At 31.8% G+C, this 21126-nt stretch overlaps 3 protein-coding genes and 2 pseudogenes across 3 annotated transcripts; 4 read left to right on the forward strand and 1 right to left on the reverse strand.

Moving 5' to 3' along the window:
* Positions 1-187: 187 nt before the first annotated feature.
* LOC148201973 (endoglucanase 4-like) lies at positions 188-2202 on the forward strand. The gene is made up of 6 exons (XM_047316620.2): positions 188-402; positions 582-989; positions 1074-1166; positions 1247-1402; positions 1494-1602; positions 1674-2202. The coding sequence occupies exons 1-6, from the start codon at positions 199-201 to the stop codon at positions 2165-2167; spliced, it is 1464 nt and encodes a 487-aa protein (XP_047172576.2). The 5' UTR covers positions 188-198; the 3' UTR covers positions 2168-2202.
* A 4944-nt stretch (positions 2203-7146) lies between these two features.
* On the forward strand, positions 7147-7971 carry LOC124840575 (21 kDa protein pseudogene; annotated as a pseudogene).
* Positions 7972-12991: 5020 nt separating this feature from the next.
* Positions 12992-14038, forward strand: LOC124840560 (21 kDa protein pseudogene; annotated as a pseudogene).
* A 2196-nt stretch (positions 14039-16234) lies between these two features.
* Positions 16235-17036, forward strand: LOC148201974 (pectinesterase inhibitor 4-like). Its single transcript, XM_088111089.1, has one exon. The coding sequence runs from the start codon at positions 16253-16255 to the stop codon at positions 16835-16837; it is 585 nt and encodes a 194-aa protein (XP_087967215.1). The 5' UTR covers positions 16235-16252; the 3' UTR covers positions 16838-17036.
* Positions 17037-17784: 748 nt separating this feature from the next.
* LOC124840581 (putative pectinesterase/pectinesterase inhibitor 59) lies at positions 17785-21014 on the reverse strand. The gene is made up of 2 exons (XM_047316647.2): positions 18995-21014; positions 17785-18615 (listed from the first exon to the last, which is right to left on the reverse strand). Exons 1-2 carry the CDS (start codon positions 19887-19889, stop codon positions 17921-17923), a joined length of 1590 nt encoding a protein of 529 aa, XP_047172603.1. The 5' UTR covers positions 19890-21014; the 3' UTR covers positions 17785-17920.
* Positions 21015-21126: the final 112 nt, after the last annotated feature.

Genomic DNA, 21126 nt, shown 5'->3' on the forward strand with positions numbered 1-21126 from the left:
TAATGGTAATTAAGTGAATGAGTGTAATAATAATGAAGAGACATTTAAAGTGTGATAATGGAATTAATGGGGGATTACGTAGTTTGAGAATTCAGGAATTAAAGGGGGGTTACGTAGTCAATATTATTTTTTCTTTGCTTTTATATACAGTTATTTATACTGTTGCAGAGCAGCTGCAATTGGAAGAGGAGCGTAGCCATGTCGAAAGCATCATGTATAGTAAGAATGATAATGGTGGGAATGATGATAACAGTGACAAGAGCACATTATGCAATAAACTATAAAGAAGCATTAGGAAAGAGCATTTTATTCTTCGAAGGTCAGAGGTCTGGCAAGTTGCCACATTCTCAACGCATGAAATGGCGCAAAGATTCTGCACTTTCTGATGGCTCGGACATTCGTGTAACTATTTCACTTTTTCTCTTTAAAATCCTATCTAGTTTATCTTTTTACGTAACTAAAAGAAATGTAAGTAAATAAACATATCAGTAATGAAATATATATTACTAGTTAATACTAATATTTTGTGAGAGGTATAAGAATATGGTTAATGTTATATTCTATGAACGGGATGACATCAGATGAACATGGTGGGTGGATATTATGATGCCGGCGACAATGTAAAATTCCATTTTCCAATGGCATTCACGACGACTATGCTAGCTTGGAGTGTGGTAGAATTTGGAGATCTGATGGGTTCAGAGCTGAAGAATGCGTTGGATGCAATCAGGTGGGGAACCGATTATTTAATGAAAGCCACGAACATTCCTAATATGGTTGTGGCACAAGTGGGCCAACCATACGCCGACCATGCCTGTTGGGAGAGACCAGAAGACATGGACACTCCTCGAACCTCGTACTATCTCACTAAAGAGAAGCCTGGTTCAGAACTGTCTGCTGAGATTGCGGCTGCACTTGCCGCATCTTCGATCGCATTTAGGACAACCCATGCTTCCTATTCCAACATTCTTCTCAAAAGAGCCATTCGGGTATTATTATTATTATTATGATTTCAATTATACTAACATACTCACATACTGTAATTAGTTAACACTGATGTCTTTTTTACTCAGGTGTTTGACTTTGCAAACAAATATCGTGGATCTTATAACAACAGCGTAGGTGAAGCAGCATGCCCCTTCTACTGTGACTATAACAACTACATGGTATGTGTTAGTTTTACACTCTCATATATATGATAATCATAATTGTTTCACAAAAATATAAATTATCATGGAAAAATCAGGATGACTTGGCTTGGGGAGCAGCATGGTTGTATAAAGCCACGAAAATGGCCAGTTATTGGGATTTTGTAAAATCAAACATTCAAACAGCGAACGTCGATCCTTTCGAATTTGGATGGGATGGCAAAGTGGCTGGGATAAATGTGCTTGTTTCTGAGGTTAGTTGTCTTTCATAATAAATTCATGCAACTTTTGATTCGTGTTTGTTGATGATGATTTTAAAAAGTTTAATCCTTGGAATCTGGACAGTGGGCGATGAATGATCCAGGCAGGGCACACCTTTTCATTCCTAATGCAGATGCACTTATGTGTTCTTTGGTGCCGAATTCACCTACCAAAACATTCTCGTACACAAAAGGTTTGAGATAGAATTAAAAATGATCGAGATGTCATTCTTGTACTATAACTAACGTTGTTATATTTGATCAGGTGGTCTTCTATTCAAAAAGGGAGTATGCAATCTACAAAACGTAACGGCTCTGTCATTTCTCTTGATTGTTTATGCGCGATCGATGGATCGTATGAAGAAAAGAATAGTGTGTGGGAAAGAAATGGCGGATTCAAAAAGGCTGATTAATATAGCCAAAAGTCAAGCTGATTACATACTGGGAAAGAATCCAGAAAGAATGTCATACATGGTGGGTTTTGGAAGAAAGTATCCTCAGAAGATTCATCATCGTGGTTCGGTGTTGCCATCTTTGGATGCACACCCACAACGCCTTCGTTGTCGAGATGGAGATGTATACTTCAAATCAGACAAACCCAATCCAAACATCCTAATCGGAGCCCTTGTCGGAGGACCGGCATATAACGATTCCTTTCAGGATTCCCGTTACAATCCAGGCCAAACAGAACCGACCACCTATCTCAACGCTCCTTTTGTTGGTGTTTTGGCGTACTTGACCAAACCTACTATCGTTTAGTTCTTACAAAACATTACAGCAACAGTGTACTTTGCATCTGCAATTCTTCAATAAATATTTTCAATTTTCAATTTCAAATATAGTTCATTTTACCTAATATTTTTACTAATTATGAAATTATGAACGGATCGTATGGTGAGAAATAACATTATGAACGGCTCATATATCAAAAGCAAATCTTGTTGTCTTAAACTTAAATATATGAGTAAGTATAACGTGTTAATATTTTTTAAGAGATAGGAAAATGGAAAAAAAAATATGAATACTTTGAGAAAGAAATTGTAATTTTGAGGGTGGGGAGGAGTAAAGCTAATAATAATAAATTTCAGCTATTTAATTTTAATTTTTAGAAATTTGTCGAGCGAACTAAACTAATTCAAACGAAATTAAAACAAAAACTTTTATATCGTTGCTTCCGGATTTAAATTTATTATGTAAAATGCAAAAATCTAGTTACTTTACATTCTATATTCATACTGCTACAACTAAAATTGACCATATAATGCTGAATATATAATTTTAAAAACTTCGAGTGTTACTAAATTGATCACAAGACCCCAAATTTCAAGTGTGAAATTAAATTAAAACCTTTATCAATTGAAATCATCACTTTCGATTCTCTTAACGAAGCTTAAACTTGAATTTCGATCCATATTTTCCTTAGATTTACTTATATATATATATATATATATATATATATATATATATATATATATATATATATATATATATATATATATATATATATATATATATATATATATATATATATATAATAACTCCCTGATACTTATGTTTTCTATTTAAGCTCAACATGATAAAAATTTAAAATTTTCATATATAGTGAGTCACTTCCCAAACGTATTCTTGCCATATAATAATAATACAAAGATATTTTTTCTTATTTGAAAATTTCTTATATTCTAAAATAAAATAAACAAATCACAATAAAATTGAGTCAAGAATTAAATTATTTAATACGATGATTTTTTTTTCAACTAACCAGATTAATATTTCGAACTCCAAATATCCACATAAAAATAAATTTGAATAAATTGAATTTTTTTATTAAATCGAATACAATATGTTAATTGGGCATTGTGTTAATACGTTTTCTCAACTTAGATAAAAAAGTATTTTTAATTGAGCATTATGTTAATACGTTTTCTCAACTTAGATAAAAAAAATATTTTTAATTGGGCATTGTATTAATTCTGTGGAAATAAGTCCAATTTATTTTAATAACTATTATCTTTATCATCAAAGTATAATAAACATAATTAAAATCAAGATGTGTTTATGAATGACAATAATTATAATTTAATTATTATTAAATGTGAGAAATATATCTTAATTGTGTTTATTTAGTTTGGATGACAAACATAAGGATCATAATTATTAAAATAAATCTGACTTGTTTTTGAAAGAATTAACAAAATGTTCAATTGAAAAATTTTAAAATATTTTCCTTTTCTAACTTGAGAAAACGTATAAAATTGGATGATATTAGATTTGATTTAGTAAAATAATTTAATTTATTCTTGTTTTCGAGGTGGAGTTAAGGTTAACGGTTTTATCTTTTATAAATTGTTTAAAGTCTAAATTTTATTGGATAAAATGTCTATTGTGTATCTAAATAGTTAAGATGGTACCTGTAGAAAGTATGCTGATATCAAAATGAGATCAACTTAGATAAAGAGTAAGTAATGTTATAATCAATGCGTAACCTACTTTATTACTTTAAATATTTTTTTATAAATTTTATGGTGAACTTTTGATTAACGTTAACCTAATTATGACCCAAACATAAATAATCATACTTAGGTTAATCGTTTTTATGGTTGATCTACTTTGGTTCTATTCAGATCGTCGAATGATTTGTTAGATGACCGTCTAAGCTTTATAATTTATCATCTGAATTTTGGAATTAATATACTTTGATCATGTTTAAAAATGTCTGATCTAATAAATAGTCGTCTAGTTTGTTAAAAAATTCTTCATATTCATAATTCTTTGTGGGCTTGATGGTTAACTGATCAATCAGTATAAATTTTATATTATTATTATTTTTAGCACAATCTATTACTATTATTAGTATTGATATTATTAGTTATATATTACTTTAACATAAAATATCATATTAAAATAATATTATTTCTAAAAAATATTCTATAATAAATTATTTAATTTTTTCATATTATCAAACTCTTTATTGAATAATTATATTTTTAGCTATACATAATTATAACATTTAAATATAATTATGTATTCAAAGATAATAATAATTATATTAGTTTTCCTAATAAAATAAAAAAATAAACAAAATAATAAAATATTATATTTTAATCTTATTATTTTAAATTATTATCATTGTTATTAGTAATATTAGTATTATTGCTATTATTGTTATTATTAGTATAGCTAGTTATTAGTAGTATAATCCATTATTTGATATTGCTAGTTGTATTTTCTGTATCTCATTACTTTAACATAAAAGAAAATTAATATTAAAAAACTAATATTTTTATTTTTTATTAATTTATTATAAAAAATAAAAATACATTTAATTAATTATTTAAATATTTTCATATTATCAAACTCTTTATTTAAATACTATATTCATAATTATACATAACATTTAAATATAATAATATAAATAAATATTTTATTTAAACATAATAATAATTATATATTAATATTCTTAATAGAAATTAAAAAGAAAAAAAATGACCAAACATACGCGTCTCATACTGATTATTAATTAAAATATAATTATTATATTACAGTAAAAGTAAAAGTTATGAAATAGATTTAAAAACTTATAAAACAAATTAATTTTTTTACAATAAAAGTATTTAATAATTAAGTTTTAAAATAATTTAAATATATTTTCAGTGTCTAAAATTGAATTAGTCTAAACCTTAAATTTTGACTCGGTTTATCTCTTAATCTAAAAGAATAATAAACATAATTCTTCTAATTTAAAAAAAAAAAGGAGAAGACGTTGATGCTGTAATGGATAATTAGAAAATCGATGAAGTCTGCAAATTGGCAAATGGAGGGAGACAGAAGGGGCCGAGAGAAGAGTAAAATTCAAATTCTCTTCTTCATTTTCATGATTATTAAATTGCAGCAGCCTCTCCAAACTTCTACGATCCTATCTCATTTCAGAAACCCTAATTTCTCCTAATCTCCTTTCCCTTTCAGACATTACTGTACCTTCTTCATTGAATTTTGTTATCGCTTCGGAAGAAACAGTACGAGGAAAGGAAAACGTATGTTCTTGGAGCTCTCTGTCTGTAAATTTAATGAGGTAATTTATTTCAGCAAAATAATTGAACCTTTAATTTCGTTATCTTTCGCTCTCCATTTCGATTGCAATTGTCAGCATCATCAACGTATGTAGACGTTCCAGCGTCTTCTGAAAAAGAAAGTATGGTGATGTACCCCACATCTATTCACAGACTACAAAATTATTTCTTCTTTTCTGCCAAAATATCTTCTGCCACTTTCCAATCATTCATTACTGATAGCTTCTGATGGTAGCAGTTACTCTTTTTATAATTTAAATATGTACAAATCTCATGAATTACTGATCATCTTTGATTGATTTTCAAATTATATTATATGATTGTCCACTCTTTACTTAGATCTGTATAAGTGATTCGACGGTTATGGAAATGAAATGAATCAGAAAAAATCATTTTAATATTTATTAATTTAGAAATAAAATTTGATTATTCAAAATTTGATATAATTAAACTTAATCAAAAATTTATTTTAAAATTTATAAAAATAGGTATGTGATTTAATTTATGATATTATTAATATAGAAATAGTCGATATTAAACTGATTTTAATATCGGATTACCTTCTTCGTGTACCCTAAACAATTTATCAGATTTTGGACATTGATCTTAACCGTATACCTTGAAACAAAAATATTTTCATTTATTTAATAATTTTCTTATTCTTAATTAAATTTTTAATAAAAGAAAAATGAAAAATTTTCGTTTAAATATAGTTTGTTAAAGTAAATGATGTTAATTATTTTTTTTAACCGATATATTAATTCATCTAACTTTATATTTAATTCTAAACGTATAAAGATTAAATATATTTTTAATTTTGATAAATTTTAACACGAAATTGGAATTTGTTCATGTTTTAAATTTTTATATAAAATTTAAGAAATAAAAGAATATATTTCTTGATCCAATTATATTAAATATATTTTAGGATAATAATTGTTTGTACAATTTTAACATATTTCAACTAAAATATGGTTTAAAATGATAAAAAAGAAGTATATTAATTTACTTTTAAAAATTAAACATTAAAATGTATAAAAAAAGGTCAAATTTCAACCGATGGAAGTTAAATGACTAAATAGGGAGAGAGAGTATTTGGTTAGAAGCAATGGATGGCTAAGGAAGCAGCCACCGTGCAGGTTAAAACGTTTAACCGCCGCCGCCGCCGCCGCCACTTGTGAGTCAACTGTACCGTACGAAGTCCGACAAGTTTTTGAACCCTGAGAGAGTACATATATATGTTTTACTACTTCTGAGCTAAACAACCGTAGGAAGGAGACAGAAGCACACATAAATAAATAATTTAGTCTATGTTAAGGACGAGATTTAATGCTTGATTCGAAAATTGCAAGTTTTTACTTCTACGTACTATGCAGAAACATGGGAAGAATCACAACCTTAACTTCAATTCAAAATGAAATGTTTCTCTCAGTTTAGGTTCATATTTAAAGTGACCCCACTCACATGCTAGTCATTTTTAAGCCTTTAAATTGACCCCACTGCTCCAAATTATTGGAGCTAGCGTGAGTAAATAAATTTTTAGTTGGGTCCAATTTTTAAAAATCTTTCATTTTCTTCCTAAAAAAATCAGAATTTCTCAAAAATATCTTCCCGAGATATATAGAATATACATTTGAATTTTTGTATATATATAGGTTACTTCCATCCCATTTTTGCCACCCAACCAAAGATACGAAAACAATGGAAGCCATATCTTGCAAGCACCTTATCACGTCCCTTTTCATAATTCTTTCTTCTAGTCTCACCGCCGCACACGGTGGCAGAAGACTGAGTGAAAGACCATACCAAGAAGCGAGCACGGTGTTCATCAGAACATCTTGTAGTTCAACAACGTATCCAACACTCTGCTACAGCTCCCTGGTGAAGCATGCAGACTCGATCCAAACAAATCGCGTGGTGTTAGCCGGGACGGCCCTGAACGTGACTCTTGCGTCGGCGAAATCGACATCGGCAATGATGAGGACGCTGGGAAAGAGACAGGGGCTGAAGCCAAGAGAGGTGGCGGCGATGAAGGACTGCGTGGAGGAGCTGGGTGACTCGGTGGATGAACTCAGAAGGTCCATCGATGAGATGAGTCATCTTAGAGGGTCGAACTTTGAGATGACGATGAGCGACGTGCAAACGTGGGTGAGTGCTGCTCTGACGGACGAGAGCACCTGCACCGATGGCTTCCAAGAGACTGCCACCGGTGCTACAAATATTAAGAGCACTGTGAGAGGTCAAGTTGTGCATGTAGCACAATTGACCAGCAATGCATTGGCTTTGATAAATCAGCTAGCCAATTCTCATGGTTAACCTGATCAACTCTCAAATTTGTTGCATTTTATGTCCCCGATACTCTTCAACTGTTCGTGTCCCTCCTACGTATACTCAGGATCTTATGTTGTTTTTTATTTTTTATTTTTTATTTTCTTGTTCTATCACTAATTGTATCATAATTTCTTATAAAGTGAACTTGCTCGTGGTTTTTTATATCTTATATTTTTAGTAAAAAATTTAAAAACACTTCTAACTTTTATGCTCACTCGGTTGAATTTTAAAGTAAAAGTAGAGTTATTTTGAAAGATATATTGCTAAACGAGGTTGTTTTGTTGAGTAGGGACAGAAATTGTCAACATATATTTGATAATTTCTACCGGTGGAAAACTTTATACGTTTAATTTTAAAACTGAATTATATGTCGCATGAAAAATAGGTGTGGCGGGCCCTATATCGTTAAAAGGATAACCAACAATGAAAAATATCTTACAATTTAGAATCGATTGATAATTAAGGATTAGTGTGTCTTGTCGTTTATAAGAAACATAAAAATACTTAATCGTCGTTTATTTTAATTTATTACGGCTGACAAAGGGTAATATATTGGATGATAACGGGTGGAATTCTACGTGGATAATTTTTATTTAGAACAAAAGGTACTTGTTAAATATTCTTGTAAAAAGTATTTATAAGTATTTTAAAACTTATAAATATTCGTGAGTACTTGTATTTATTTTAAAAAAATATTTTGTAAATTTTTAAAATTAAATTATAAAAGGAATATAAAATATAAATTAAAAATTAATTTTAAATAAATTTAATCTAATAAAAATAAATTAATTTTTAATTGCAATTAAATTAAATTTAATAAAATATGAATTAAATTTTAATTTTAATTTTTTTTTGGAATACTCCTAGGTACAAATAATATAATATACACTAGATTCATTTATAAATAGATATTAAAACATTTGTGAATTTTATCAACTATCTATCATGAATTTTATCCACAAATTCATGTTAATACAAGTATTTTTGTCATCCTTAATAATATATAATAGTAAATAACTTATACGAGACATGAAACAGGACGATATTACATAATAATGTCTAAAGGTTGTTTCTTATTTATTTTAATTTTAAATTACTTTTATTTTAATCAATAATATACGTAGTGGTTTTAACTAGTATACTTTAAAGATTAAATATATTTTTAGTTTTTGAATTGACCATGTAATTATCTAACTTTTGATACATTTTCATTCTCAAATTTGAAAAGCTTTAAAAATTAATACATATAATATTACTACCATAACTACACTGAATATTTTTGCATGTAATCGACATTTCACGTTTAAATTGTTTATCCCCATGAAATATAATTTAACACATAAAAGATATTAATACAATTAGTTAAGAAGATTATATTAATTTATTTTAAAATTTAAAAACTAAAATGTATCTATATGATCGAATAAATTCCAATTTTGTGGACAAATATAATCATATTTAACTCTTATTTATTCTTAACTATTGTTTTATTAAATATTGTTTAAGTTTATTTATCTGTTTTAGTTAATACTGTATACATTTAAGTTTATTAATTGGTTTTTGTTAGTATGAATTGATTTTAATTAATACTGTATAAAAATTTATTTATTTATCTTAGTTAATATGCAATTTATTTAAAATTTTATACGTCAAATAAAAATAGAAGATTGAAGGGAAGAGGTTTGAATTATTGTATGGTACTTGATATAAAAATGTGCTAACAAAACAGAATATTGGCTAGCTACTGGGTTATTCAATCTTGTTCCATTTTTTACTGTGTAGAACTCTTACAACTACTTTATAGCCATAATATAACATAGTAAGGTGGTCGAAGATAACTAACATGATTATGGGAAACAAGAGTTATGCAGAACCTTGCATTCATTTGAGGCTAACGTTGTCCGTTGTGTCGGATTAATTTGAGCCAAGCGTTTGTTGTAGATTCATTTGAGCCTATGATACTCGTGTCAATCTATTCACATAGTACTAGATTCGTTTCAGCCTAGCGTTGGCCGCGTGTCAAATCACACTGTACTAGCTAATTTCAGCCATTAATTTTCCAAATAAGATCTTCAAAATCTCTCCCATGCCATCAATAATTATTGTGCCAATCAAGCTATTTTAATCTTAACTCAATAAAGTAAAATATATTTTTTTTAATAAGATTATTTTCATATTAAATTTACTGATTTAATATACATATTTATACTGACATAGTGATATTATTTTTAATTTTATAAATAAAATTACTATTTTATAAAGCGAATATCATAAACTCGTGAGTTTACAGGTCGATACAATCTAAATTGAATCAGGTCACATCCTGAATCTATTAGACCAAAAATGAACTGAAGCCACATATATTTATTTGACTTTTTTGCCCTTGTGAAAATTTCGTGGTGATATATCAAATCAAATATATTAACGATGATTAAAAAGCCTATTAATAACGGTTTATTATATGTTGTTGGAACACATGTTTTTTAATAAGGCCTTGATTTGTTGTCATATTATTTTGGCTATTATTCATTACATGTCTTATTCATTCACAGTCTTTATTAATATATTTTGGAGAGATATGACATTAGTACAGAAACGATTTTAGACGTCTGTTATTTTGGGTTTTTGTCGTCGAATTCCGATCCGATGTCTTTATGAATGACGTTAATAGGACGTCGGACTCCACATGTCCGACGTCTTTATAGACGTCGAACATGCATTAACCGACGTCTAGGGACACTATAGACGTTGGACATGACATTAACCAATGTCTACTGCAACTCGTGTCTTTGGGTAGCGTAGTAGCACCTTCTTTCTTTGCTAGTTTCGTTATAGAAAAGGTTGCGTCTTTGGGACCTCTTATGACATTTCAACCGAAAACCGAATCTGGGTCCTTGCCTAGTTTCATTCCAACCGGCAATGAAAACGAATACGGTGACATGAGAACTAGGCAAGGACCCATGTTTGGTTTTGGGTTGAAACGCTATAAGACATCCAAAAGACGCAAGTTTTTCTTACGAGGAAACTAGCAAAGGGAGAATGTGCTACTACGCTACCCAAAGACACGAGAAAAACTGCATCAAAACACAATGAAAACTCATTTTAATCGGTTCAAATGGAAGATAATTCATTAAAGACTAATTTAATCGGAGTAAAAGTAAGTTTAAACGGATCAAAAGAGACAAAAACGCACCTGAAAATGCAATGCCACAGAGAGAAAAGGCGAGAAGGAAGACGGTGAAGTGCGCATAACCGCGGGTTCGATTTCTGATTTAACAGCAAACAAGATGTCGGACACAGAGGGAACTGATGTCTATTCTCGCCTAGACGTTGGAGCCCTCACTAATATGACGTTCAAAACAACTTTTCATCTACCCTGTCAGGCTATTTAGACGTGGGATGGTGGGATCAGATGTCTATATGGCGGAAAAAAAGAACTTTTCATCTACCTGTCACACATATACACGTTTGTTAGGAGGGACACCAACGTTTATAATCGTATATAGACGTCGGGGTGGCGGGATCGGATGTCTATATGGCGAAAAAAAAGAACTTTTCATCTACCTGTCAGACACGTAGACGTCTGTTAGGAGGGACACCGACGTCTATAATATTATAGACGTCGGTGTCCCGCCTAACAGACGTCTATATATTATAGACGTCGGTGCCCCTCTTAACAAACATTTATGTGTCCAACTTATTTATGAACATGCCACCGGTCAATAATTTACGTTGATTATTTTGTGGTCTGACATCTACTGGGTGATGTTAAAGGCCAATTCTGTACTACTGTGAATGTAAAAAAAAACATATTGTTAATATAACTAAATACTTTAAGGTACACTACCGTAAATTTTGACGATGTTTAATTTAATTCATGTAATATTTACATATAGCGAAACTACCATAATCATAAGTTAATTAATCACGTGCATTTGTCTTTCTACTTTGTCTTTCTACTTCTTTTCATCTTCCATAACTTCCAAACATTTTATAAATTTCTACTAAAATATCGTAGGATTTTCTAAAAGGATTGAATTTATTTTTCTTTCCAATTTGATCTTCAAGTATGTTAAGTTTCTCCTATGTAATTATTCTTTAGTTAACTTTCTTTTGTTTAATTTTTCTTGTGGTTTCCATGGCCACATCATGAACATTCTCCACTAGAACTTCGACCATATAAGGGGAAAGAGACATTAATGTAACATGATGACCATTCAAAGACTTTGCCAAGGATTACCACCAGTTGGGAGGGGGGAGAAGTGTTGTCAGCCTTACAATAACTTAACTTTTGAAACTAATGTCTTTTTCTTATTGATTGTCAACTACGTAAATCTCCTTTGTGTTTACTCTAACTATTGGAGGTATGATAGACTCTTTGTAGCAATTGTACGGTTTAAAAGCCCTAATATCTCCAATCAAAAATAAAAACTAAAGTAGTAGGATTCACATGAATATGCTATAAATCATGTTAAATTAATGTTTATACCTACGAAGATGCTAACGTAATCCAAAAATGGTAGTAAGTATCATCAAAATTATTACGAGGAGTACAAAAAATATAGCAAACTTTACTGAAACAAGAAATCCTACAACATAACTAAAATATATTATGATTGAAGTTGTATAAATAAAAAATAATAATATAATGAAACATTTTTACATTACAAAGATAAAATAATTATAAAATAGTTAATTTTTATATGTTTTTTAAGAAAGAAAAGAATAAAAAATATGAAGAAATTCTTTCAAATAAATGTAAAAAAAGTATGTGTCAAAAGTATTATTTTTGATAAATAAACACGATAGAAATAATATATACTTACATTTGGGTCGAAAATTCTCTCTGAAAGTACAAGCCTACAATTTCTTCATCAATGTAATTACGTAAGAACTTCCATTCCTGTAAAAGAAATCTGAGGTTGAGTGAAACGTGACACATGAATTTCGGTTTAGGAAAGTGACCTGAGTCGTGTGGTAGTCATGGTTTTGAACTTTAAATTTTGTGGGGAAGCAGCAACCCCACTGGTTTTGAATTATTGGAGCATGAACAGAAATATCACATCCTTCTTGGATCATTGATCATAAAAACCGAACTTGTTAGTTTGGGCCAAGTTTACAAAATTATTCCTCTCGGAAAAGGGTTATAGTAAAATCACGCAAGGTAGAATTTTGAGTCCTATATAGACCTTACATTCCTTCCCATATTTCTTCACACAACCCAATAGGAAAACAATGGAAGCCATTTCTTCTAAGCATCTTCTGACAAATCTCTTGCTGATTTTTGCTTCTAGTTTCAGCACACTCTGTGCCAACACAGGCATCGAAAGACCACACCAAGAAGCCAACACAGTGTTCATCAGAACATCTTGCAGTTCCACAACTTATCCGAGACTCTGCTATAGCTCCTTAGTGAGTCATGCAGAGTTGATCCAAACAAATCGTGTGCTTTTAACGGGCGCCGCCCTTAACGTGACTCTTGCATCGGCGAAATCGACCGCAGCTGTGGTGTCGATGATGGCGAAGAGGCAGGGGCTGAAGCCCAGAGAGGTCGCAGCGATGAAAGACTGTGTGGAGGTGCTGAGTGACTCGGTGGATGAACTCAGAAGGTCTATCGATGGGATGATTCATCTCAGAACCTCCAATTTTGAGATGACGATGAGTGACCTACAGACATGGGTGAGTGCTGCTTTGACTGATGAGAACACTTGCACAGATGGATTTCAAGAGAGTCCCACCGCCGCCACCATTGGTGGTACAAACACTAAGACCCGTGTGAGAGGACTGGTTGTGCAGGTAGCCCAATTGACCAGCAATGCCTTGGCTTTGATTAATCAGCTAGCTAATCAAGGTTAATTAACTCCACAGCTAGCCAAAATTGCTGTGCGTGTGCGTGTGCGTGTTATATTACAGAACATCCATTTATACTTAATGTCTCAAATACAGACATCATCTGATTCCATGTTTCTTAGATTTTCCTCCTTATAAGGTTAAGGTAATAGTGCTGTGTTCGATTTCATTTTAAGTGAAATATTGCAATATGTACATAACAGTTAGTTGAGAGATTTATGTGACGGCTACAAAGTGTAAGTGGCTGGAGTAATTCTGGTGGTGCTGTGAAATAGGTCCTTCTATTGTATACTTCTTCTTATTGTTTTTTGTCTTGGTGAACTATTTGTATAATCATTATAGAGTGAAGTTCGTATTAGAATATGAAGATTTTCAATTAGCTGTCTTTCCAAAGGAGTGCAGGTAGGTATGATCAATTGGAAATATTAATTATGACCAAAAAATAAATACAAACATATGGATGAAATGAATATATTATACTAAAATTAATGTATGTGTAGATACTCTACCATATATAAAAGAATATATTACATTGGGTAACGGTACACCTACATTCATTTAATATGATTTTTATAATAAAAAAATAAAAAATAATGTGTTAAATAAATATAAAAATGTGTTAAAATATATTTTTTCTATTACATTGCTTTAGAGCTATGATACGTGTTCATTAAAATTTGCAAAAATTAATAGAGATTGCGACCATACAACTTCGAATCCATAAAACCTCTATATTTCATTATTGCCAGGTAATTTAGGAAACCGATGCATTTGACGGAAAATTGATATTACAAATGCCACGATACGAATTTTTCGGTATTTGTCGTTATCATGCACGGTTTATTTATAACGGTTCGACGACTTATGGTCATGAATTAATATCGTGAAAGAACAAGAAACTCGAAACATTAAAATGAGATGAATTGATTGCGGTTAGCATTTGGTTTTGGGTTTCAGGACTGTGTTTGGCTTTATCTACGTTTCTTTTTATGTTGTTTTGTTTCTCAAAGGAAAATCAAGATTTAGTTATTTTTATCTATTGAATTTAGTTTTTATATTATTAAAGTTCAATTTAATTTTTTAATTTTCAAAAACTCATCAACATATGATTTTTCTACGTTAACAAACACTTTCATATATTTATTATTTTTTAAAATATATAATTTAAAATTTAAATTTTAGAATATATAGTGTCACTTTTATACTGTTATTATTATTATTCGGCCTAATAAATATATTAAAAAGTATTATCTTTTGTTATGTTTTTTTATTATAGAACAATTCAAATATATATTTATTAGAACAGTATATTTATACATTATAATCAATCTAAATAGTTTAATATTATAATTATTATTTAAGATGACATATGATTATATATTATTAATTACAATAAGATAATTATTCTTTTAATAGAAACATCGAACAATAAATATAACCAATATTTTTTAATAACTCTTCATATATATTATATTTATAAAAAATTTAAAATCTCTTCCTAACTTAAAAAAAATTAAGTGGATAATTAAAATAAAATCAATTATTAATGTTTAAAAATTAAAAATCCACCAATAATTTTGACCCGACAACATATAAGGAAAAAACAGTCACTTAATTTGGAAGGGGTTAGAGTGAATTAAGAGATAATGATTGATTATTGTACGGTATTTTAAAATTTAACGTTTATCTTGAATAATTTCATTGAAAGGGTAACTTTAGAGAACCCGAATTACGAGTCCTGTAGGAACCACGTTCGTACGACCACTTTTCTTGCATCTCAATTTTGGAGGCTAATTTTTAAATTGTGTAGAAAGGTTGACTTTCTAAATTTATATCACGGAAGTCAACATTTTCATCATATCTAAAATACTTAAACATACCATGATAAGAATTTATGAGCATTAAATTAGATAGATTTTAATATTTTTATAAAACACATAATTTAATGTTAATAAATACTGAAACATAAAACTAAATATAATAAATAAAAAAACTTATTAATATATCTTTTTTATTTTTTCTCTGTGTGTCTCTAGATTTAGTTTTTGTTTTACTTTTTTATATGTTTTCTTTTTTGTTGCTGAAAAATAAATTAGGTATTTCTTTGGTCAAAATGTGGGTAAGAAAATAAGGAGCAGAAAGAAAACATTAACTTGTTAATGTGTGAAAAGTGAATGATAGAATAATGTGTTTCTTGGTTACAAACAAAGTCTCACATCGGATAAAATACGAAATAGATATTTAAAATGGTACTAAAAGTAAATTCGTGAGAGCAAAGTCCAAAATGGACAATATCTTACCGATGTCAAGATATATGGATATGTATATATTAAATCTACACAAAGAGTGGTGACCCCTTTGTTTGCTTAATCTTTGATACTAAGTGTGCAATTAAGTAGCATGTGGTTGTGGCATGTGCCATCCCATCTTGTACGCTTTAATTTTCTTATGAACAGAGTGGATTTATCAAATACATCATATTTTTTTAATTATTTCCCTTTTCCTTTAAGCTTTCACATTAATAAGATCACATATTTTTCCTTATAAAAGCCCTATTCGACACTTGTACCAATGCAATACAAAGACAGAAAAAATGGCATTCTTTAGAACACTCCTATCAGTTGTTTTCCTCTCAACCTTTCTCCGATCAGCAGCATCAACAAACACCAACGATTCCCTCAAACCCTACAAAAAGTTCATAAAAGATCAGTGCAATTCAACCACTAACGCAGCACTTTGCTACAACTCTCTCTCCCCGTACGCATCGAAGATCAAAAGAAACCGCCTAACGCTCACGAAACTCTCCATTCATGTGGCTCTAAAAGCAGCCAAGAGTGCCAATAGCACGTTGACGAGGTTGTCGAAGGTGAAGCTATCACATGGAGAAAGCTCCGTCATTGCCGACTGCAGAGAGACCATTGCGGACACGTTGGATCTGCTTCAGAAATCTACACAAGCGTTGGCACATTTGAACGGTGCCTCTACTGCTGATGAGAGGTTTCAATGGGACAGCATCAAGACCTGGCTCAGTGCTTCCATAACAGATGGATCTACTTGCATCGATGAGTTTGATGAAATAAAAGTGCGTTCTTCGCTGCGGAACATGATCAAAACCACCGTTTCTAACGTTTCTTCCTTGATTAGCATTGCTTTGGCACTCGTCAACAGGCTTTTCTAGTAAATAATCAATCTTCAATCAAGTAAACCATATATATTCCTGTTCTGATAAACTTAGGGTTTATTTGCAGTTTAGTTTGAGTTTTGTTTTATCTGTTTTCTGTTGTCGGTTTTGTTTTTCCAGTTGTTGTTGTGTGTTGTGTGTGGTTTTCTTTATAAAGACAAGGGAAGAGGTTCCATTATGAATTATATGATATCAATTATCTTCTCCGAAATCTAATGTAACAAGTCAAAATCATAGAATTCTTAATTATGTAAAGTACGTGATTAACTTTGAAAACACTTACAATATAGACTTATGTGCACATGTTCAAATTAAACTTTGGATCTTATAATTTACATTTATTTGGTGAACCACAGTTTCCAAAGTTAGCATATTCGGAATCTTCTTATGTTTATTTTGTGGATTCTTAACTTGAAAAGAGCAAAATCAAAATGAAAGGTAATATAAAAATGCATCTAAACGTGGTTTCGGCGTTGACCTTGAACAAAGGCCGCTCAGCTCAAACTTCAGAAATTGTGTCCTTTTTTGAAGATCTTTTGGTTGGCATGTTTTTATAAAGAAGAAACTGAGAAATTGAGAAATGATATAATATATAAGGATAAAATGATCTAAGTGTAAAGTTTTGTATTTTTTCAAGAAAAAAAAAGTAAAAATAATATTAAATGAATATAAAAAGTTTAAGTACGTCAAAAAATCATTTTTCCAAACTAATCAACTCATTGCATTGTAACCAACTATTTTGAACAATATATTATATTCATTTGACACGTAATATATAAAGATAAATAATTATAAAAAAATAATTCTTTTAGTTTAAAAAAAAAATAAAAAAACAAAAACAGTATCAAATAAATATAAAATATTTATGTATCATCTTAGGATTTTGTAACTTTTTGGAGAGAGTAATCGTATTTATGTTATTTATGCACGTCTCGAGTCCCACATTAACGAACAAAGTATTATTTATTTATAATTTTTATTTTTATTTTTGTCTTGGAATGTACAAAAGAATATTGCGTTGTTTGTAGACACAAACTACAAAATAACTTAATTCCAATGAATGGAGTATGATGAAGAAGATCAAAGGCCAGAAGTGAATGGCACACCAGTGGCAGGCAACCAAGTGCGGCCAGCAAGAAGGTTAGCAACTGTGAACCGTGATGCCTCGGTTGGGCTAGTTATGCTATGAAAACCGGGCCATCGAACCCTGTTTCTGGTGGATGAAGCGGGCCCAAAGTTCTTGTACTCTCCATAATACAGAGTATTCAAAGCAAAATCAGAGTCATCCCACGGAGACCAACCCATTGGGTTCACCATGCTATCCAAGAATGATTTCATTACCACAACTCTCGAGTAACGTTGCCATGGGCGGCCCAAGAAGGTCTTGAACTTGCCAATAACGGGCCTGAGATCTGGGGCAGCCCTGATCTGAGAGTTATGGATTGAAAACCCAGTGTTTTGAAATGGGTCGTCTCGACCTTGGGCCGTGATCATGTTTGCCTGTCCATTTAAGGGCCTTCTTACAAGAATGACACAGTTTTGGAAAACAACAGCGGCATTTCCAAATATGAAGTCAACTGTGCCGTATATGTAGCATCCTCTGTAAAATTGTCGCTGTGCGTGGACCATGAGAGTGTCTTGATAGCCTTCTATGGAGCACCGATAGAACACAGAGAGATCGGAGGCTGATCGGAGTGCCACTGCTTGACCCTTTAGAGGACCCGCCGTGTTTCTGAAGGTAATGTCTCTTGCAATGAAGTGAAGACCATCAACTCCTGAAATTTTATAACAATTCACTTTCTTTAATTTCAAAAAGTTTTACTATTAAAATACTTGTAACATAAATAAAAGCTCAATCAATGCTTAAATCGCAAGCATTTCTCCATGCCGAAAGCTACACGCATCACTCACTCTATGTACAATATATATGTTTATTTCAAGCTATCATTTTATCTTCGTATACAAGTTCAAGTATTGTTCATCAGATGAAACAAACCACACAGAATTCACACTACAAAAAATAAGATCTGCATATAGATTTGAATAAGAATCCTTGAATATTTGAAAAGGGAAAGCCTGAAATTCAGTTGAATTCAAGAGATAATGAAATAGATCACAGGAAAAGAAAAAAGCTGAATATTTGAGAACAGTGACCTGCTGTTGCGGAGCTATAGGTGGTATAGCCGGCATTGACGCTTCTGCCACTTGTTATAATGGTATTTCTCATGCCATCACCGAACAACATAATGTTGTCATTGGTCTTGTCAATCTCAATGTTCTCTCTGTAAACTCCTCTCTTCACGTGAATGATGAATCTGCTCTTTATCCTTCTCCTTGCAGCGGCATTGATAGCAGCTTGGACACTCTTGAAATGCCCCGAACCATCTTTGGCCACCACCAGATGTGCCCTTATTGAAGAAGACTGCAACAGCTTCCTCTCGTGCATGGAAAACCAACTTGGAAAATCAGCCTCTGCATCTTCCGTATAATGAACCGCTTCGTACTTCAGGAAAGCCCAGTTCACGAATAAGCCATTGCTTATAATCTCGGTTACATTGCATCTCTCCGTGGGAACCATGAAATCTTCGACTCCGAGTTCTAGCGCCCCGTTCTGACATGTTTCGATGTTTGTGCGAGCCGTGCTGAGCCACGTCTGCGCATCAAAGGGTGAACAGCTTCTCTTCTCCCGAAGGCCGTCGAGGGTACGGTTAAGATGGAACACGGTGTTGTCGTAGAGCTTTAAACAATCACGGAATACTGATTTCTGCTTCTTGGCGATCCCGTTGTGCCCCAAGTCACGTGCTTTCCTTCTCATGATCACTGCTCTTTCCAACGCCAAGTGAACGAGAATTGCCCGGAATTCGGATCTGTGTTTGAGTTTGTGATGGTAATGGGTTTGTTGCATGTAGTATTTGCATGGCTCGGGGTACGGGGTTTGGCTGCACCACCAATCTATGTTGCTGTTGGAATGTCTCCTCGTTGATGTGGCTATTGAGAAAACTGAGGAAACTAATAACAGTGACAACAATGTCTTTCGCATCATTGTCATTCTGGTGGTGCTGTTTTTCTCTTTTCTTGTTTCGGGTGCCCGGCAATTATATATCCCTGTCTTCCATGCACCCTCGTAGTAGCTTAGAGTGGGAGTTTCTTAATCATGTGCGCAGTGCCGACCTTTTTCTTTTTATTTTTTTATGTTTGATGTTACAGTAGACGCGACGCGATCTTGATTTTCTTGATGGATACGGAATCACGTGCATTTAGAGAGTGTTACGGAGTGAGCACGTGGCATGTGTCGTCCCATGTTTCACGGTTTAAGGAATTGCTTATGGGCTTAGTGGAATTACTACTCATTGGATGATTTGCAATGGAAAAACACCAATTATAAGTGTCATTGCGCACTATTCTAGGAAGTTGAATGCCTTGCCACAGTCTCTTCGGCCTCACGCATAAGAAAATGAGAATAAATCATGTAAGACTCACCGAAATATGTGTTTATTTGGCTCTAAAGGGAGCCAAAAGTGCATACACAGCGTTGACAAATTTGTTTTTGCAAAGTCCCCACAATACTCCAACAGTATTGTGCTGTGCTGTTTGTATGCTTTCTTAAGTCTTACTGTTAAAAAAGGGACAACAGGTACTTGGCTTCAAATCAAAGCATAAGAGAAGAAAGAGATTATTTGTGAACGATGGCGTTATAGTTGTACAGAGAAAAAATAAATAAGTTGCTTAAATGCTGGCAGGATTACTTATTTTGCGTACGGAAGAGTTGAGGGTAGCATGGAATATTTCAAACTGAGGCCACAGGTACCAATTCAGACTTCATTTTTTACTTTGACAATATCAATTGACTGCAGAACGACTTGCCCATAAATTGAGGGTCTCCATTTTCACCCCAAGAAGGCTTGTGCAGAGTCTGATTAAATATCAATTTTAGTAGTATGCACGTATCTTAATGCCATAGTCAATAAATATCATTGTTTTACTTCTCCTTGTGTGCAAGTTGCTGCAAGGATCAATTTATTGGATGGAGTGTTGGTTGATGAACAGACTTTTGTACAATCGTTTAAGCATGTCGTACTCAATTCCTTGCTTCAAAACATAAAATGTCAAACAATTTCCTATTTGTGGTGTTAGAAATAATTAAGTCCAGACAATACAATCCAGAAAGGCATGACAAAATCAACTTCTACGAATGGAAGAACTCATTTTTTTAATCTCTTGTTTTAGCCGCCAAGGTACTCAACCCAGTAATTACGTGTGGTGTGAAGTTGCACAGGTGAAAAGTA

Source organism: Vigna umbellata, chromosome 3 (genome assembly GCF_029865625.1).
Source record: "Vigna umbellata cultivar VRB3 chromosome 3, Vumbellata_1.0, whole genome shotgun sequence".
Taxonomy (NCBI): domain Eukaryota; kingdom Viridiplantae; phylum Streptophyta; class Magnoliopsida; order Fabales; family Fabaceae; genus Vigna; species Vigna umbellata.